At 36.8% G+C, this 1,868-nt stretch overlaps 1 protein-coding gene across 1 annotated transcript in view; it reads right to left on the bottom strand.

The window, feature by feature from the left end:
• Positions 1–75: 75 nt before the first annotated feature.
• Positions 76–1,868, bottom strand: part of LOC101511688 (beta-ureidopropionase) — a 2,996-nt gene continuing 1,203 nt past the window's right edge. Inside the window, exons 3-6 of the mRNA XM_004504789.4 lie at positions 1,475–1,663; positions 1,159–1,386; positions 845–1,069; positions 76–617 (exon numbers count right to left, since the gene is read on the bottom strand). Coding sequence (XP_004504846.1) covers positions 252–617; positions 845–1,069; positions 1,159–1,386; positions 1,475–1,663 — 1,008 coding nt within the window. The 3' untranslated portion in view covers positions 76–251. The remainder of the gene's footprint in view (positions 618–844; positions 1,070–1,158; positions 1,387–1,474; positions 1,664–1,868) is intronic.

The raw sequence follows: 1,868 nt of genomic DNA, 5'->3' as shown, positions 1-1,868 counted from the left end.
TCTTTCAATGTGCAGTGAAGATGAATATATAATGAAATATGAAATGCTACAATGAAGATGAACACGCGTTAATAATTAAAACAAAGGAAAATCATTTCAGATTCATTTTATTTATATATATATGAACCCTGTTCTTGATAGTCTACTGAGAGCTGAATTTTAATTCATCAATCAGAATATTGAAACTTTATTTGAGATAGAACAGTTTGGAACGAATGCAGTGAAGACATATCAATACTTTATAGCACAGGTCATGAGGATCTCTTATGAAGCAAAGGGTCGCTGATGACTTGAGGCTCAAATTCTGGTTTCACATACTGAGCAAGCGTCTCCGCATACATCTCATATCGTGCAGTCATTCTGAAACACCACTTGTCTTTGTACTGCCTACACAAGTTAAGGTCCATGTCTGTTATTAATAAGCCATCCCTGTTACGTGATAAAGACGGTGTGCAGGATGCATCTGGTGCTGAAATATAACTTGACCCATAAAAATGTCCAAAATCTGCATGTGCTGGCTTGCCATCACCAGAAGTAAATGGATTGGGGAAAATCTCAGTCCCGACCCGATTAATTGATGCAACAAAGTAACTATTTGCTATTGCAGCGTTACGTGCCTGAAAAACAGTAACACTGTTAAGCCATATATGATTATGCAGATGTCCTACAGTGTAAAATCTGGTTGTTTACACGTATAAAATTAGTCGGTACTATACAGGATAAATCGGAAGATTGATGCATGCCAATTTTCTTATTGTTTAGTCATTTATGAACTAATTTCCTGCTAAAATTCGACCTATAGTTATTAGCATCAAATATTATAAACATTAAGAAAAAAACCAACCTCTACTGGCCACATTGGTTCGCTGAGTTCACCAACAGTAGCAGAAGGGTTGAAAACAATTTCTGCACCGTTCAAGCCAAAAGTTAACCAATTCAAAGGATGGTGCCTACCATAACATATATTAATGGCAATCTTTCCAAATGCTGTTTCAAATACAGGATGACCCGTGTTTCCTTCCATATAATATGTGCTTTCATTGAAGTCCCCAACTCTTGGTATATGGTTCTGTCAAATGTTGTGTGTTCATTAGATAGCTGAAAGAGGTGTTTCTAAATTAGCATTAGAAGAAGAAGTAGAAAGTTCAGGCAACTTACCTTCCTGTGTTTTCCAATTATATTGCCGTGATTCCCAATCACAACGGCAGTGTTCCAAATAACCTCTCCGTGGTTAATATCCCTCTCAAGAATTGGGCTTATGATCACCATGTTATACTTTAACGCAAAGCTTTGCAAAAATCTCGTTGATTCCCCATCGGCAGGTTCTGCAAATTCACACCACTTCTTTTCTCGTGTACAAAAGCCAAATGGCATCATCCATGCTTCCTGCAAAGGAAGTATATATATATTAAAAAAAAAAAATCTAATGGAAATAAGAAATCGATTGACAAGTGCTCATATGCATGCAACCTACTTGTAAGCATAATATGTTGACCCCTGATGAACCAGCAGCGTCAATGATTGGCTTTAGTTTCTCAAAGATAGCCTTTTTTTGTTCCGCAAAGTGAGCAGTTGTTGGGAGGGAAATAGAATTCTGAATCAAACCAACCCTCACAACTCGAGGTTCCCTTAATAGTTCTTTTTCAGCATGAAAGCAGAAAGCCTGAAAGAGAAAAAATTATAATCACACGAGACCAACCAGAAATTATAGCTTAAACGACAGATAAGTTTCAATGCTGAGGAAAAAAGTTGTTGTGCCATCTCATAACCAATAAGAGCTAATAGATTCCAACAAAAATTTAACAGACAACAAGTCAACAACCAAACAATAACAAGAAAGATTAACTGCTCCCATAGCTAGGAAAGAG

Source organism: Cicer arietinum, chromosome 6, assembly GCF_000331145.2.
Source record: "Cicer arietinum cultivar CDC Frontier isolate Library 1 chromosome 6, Cicar.CDCFrontier_v2.0, whole genome shotgun sequence".
NCBI lineage: Eukaryota > Viridiplantae > Streptophyta > Magnoliopsida > Fabales > Fabaceae > Cicer > Cicer arietinum.
Note: the sequence above shows the minus strand (reverse complement) of the source record. Positions and strands in the feature narration are given on the sequence as shown.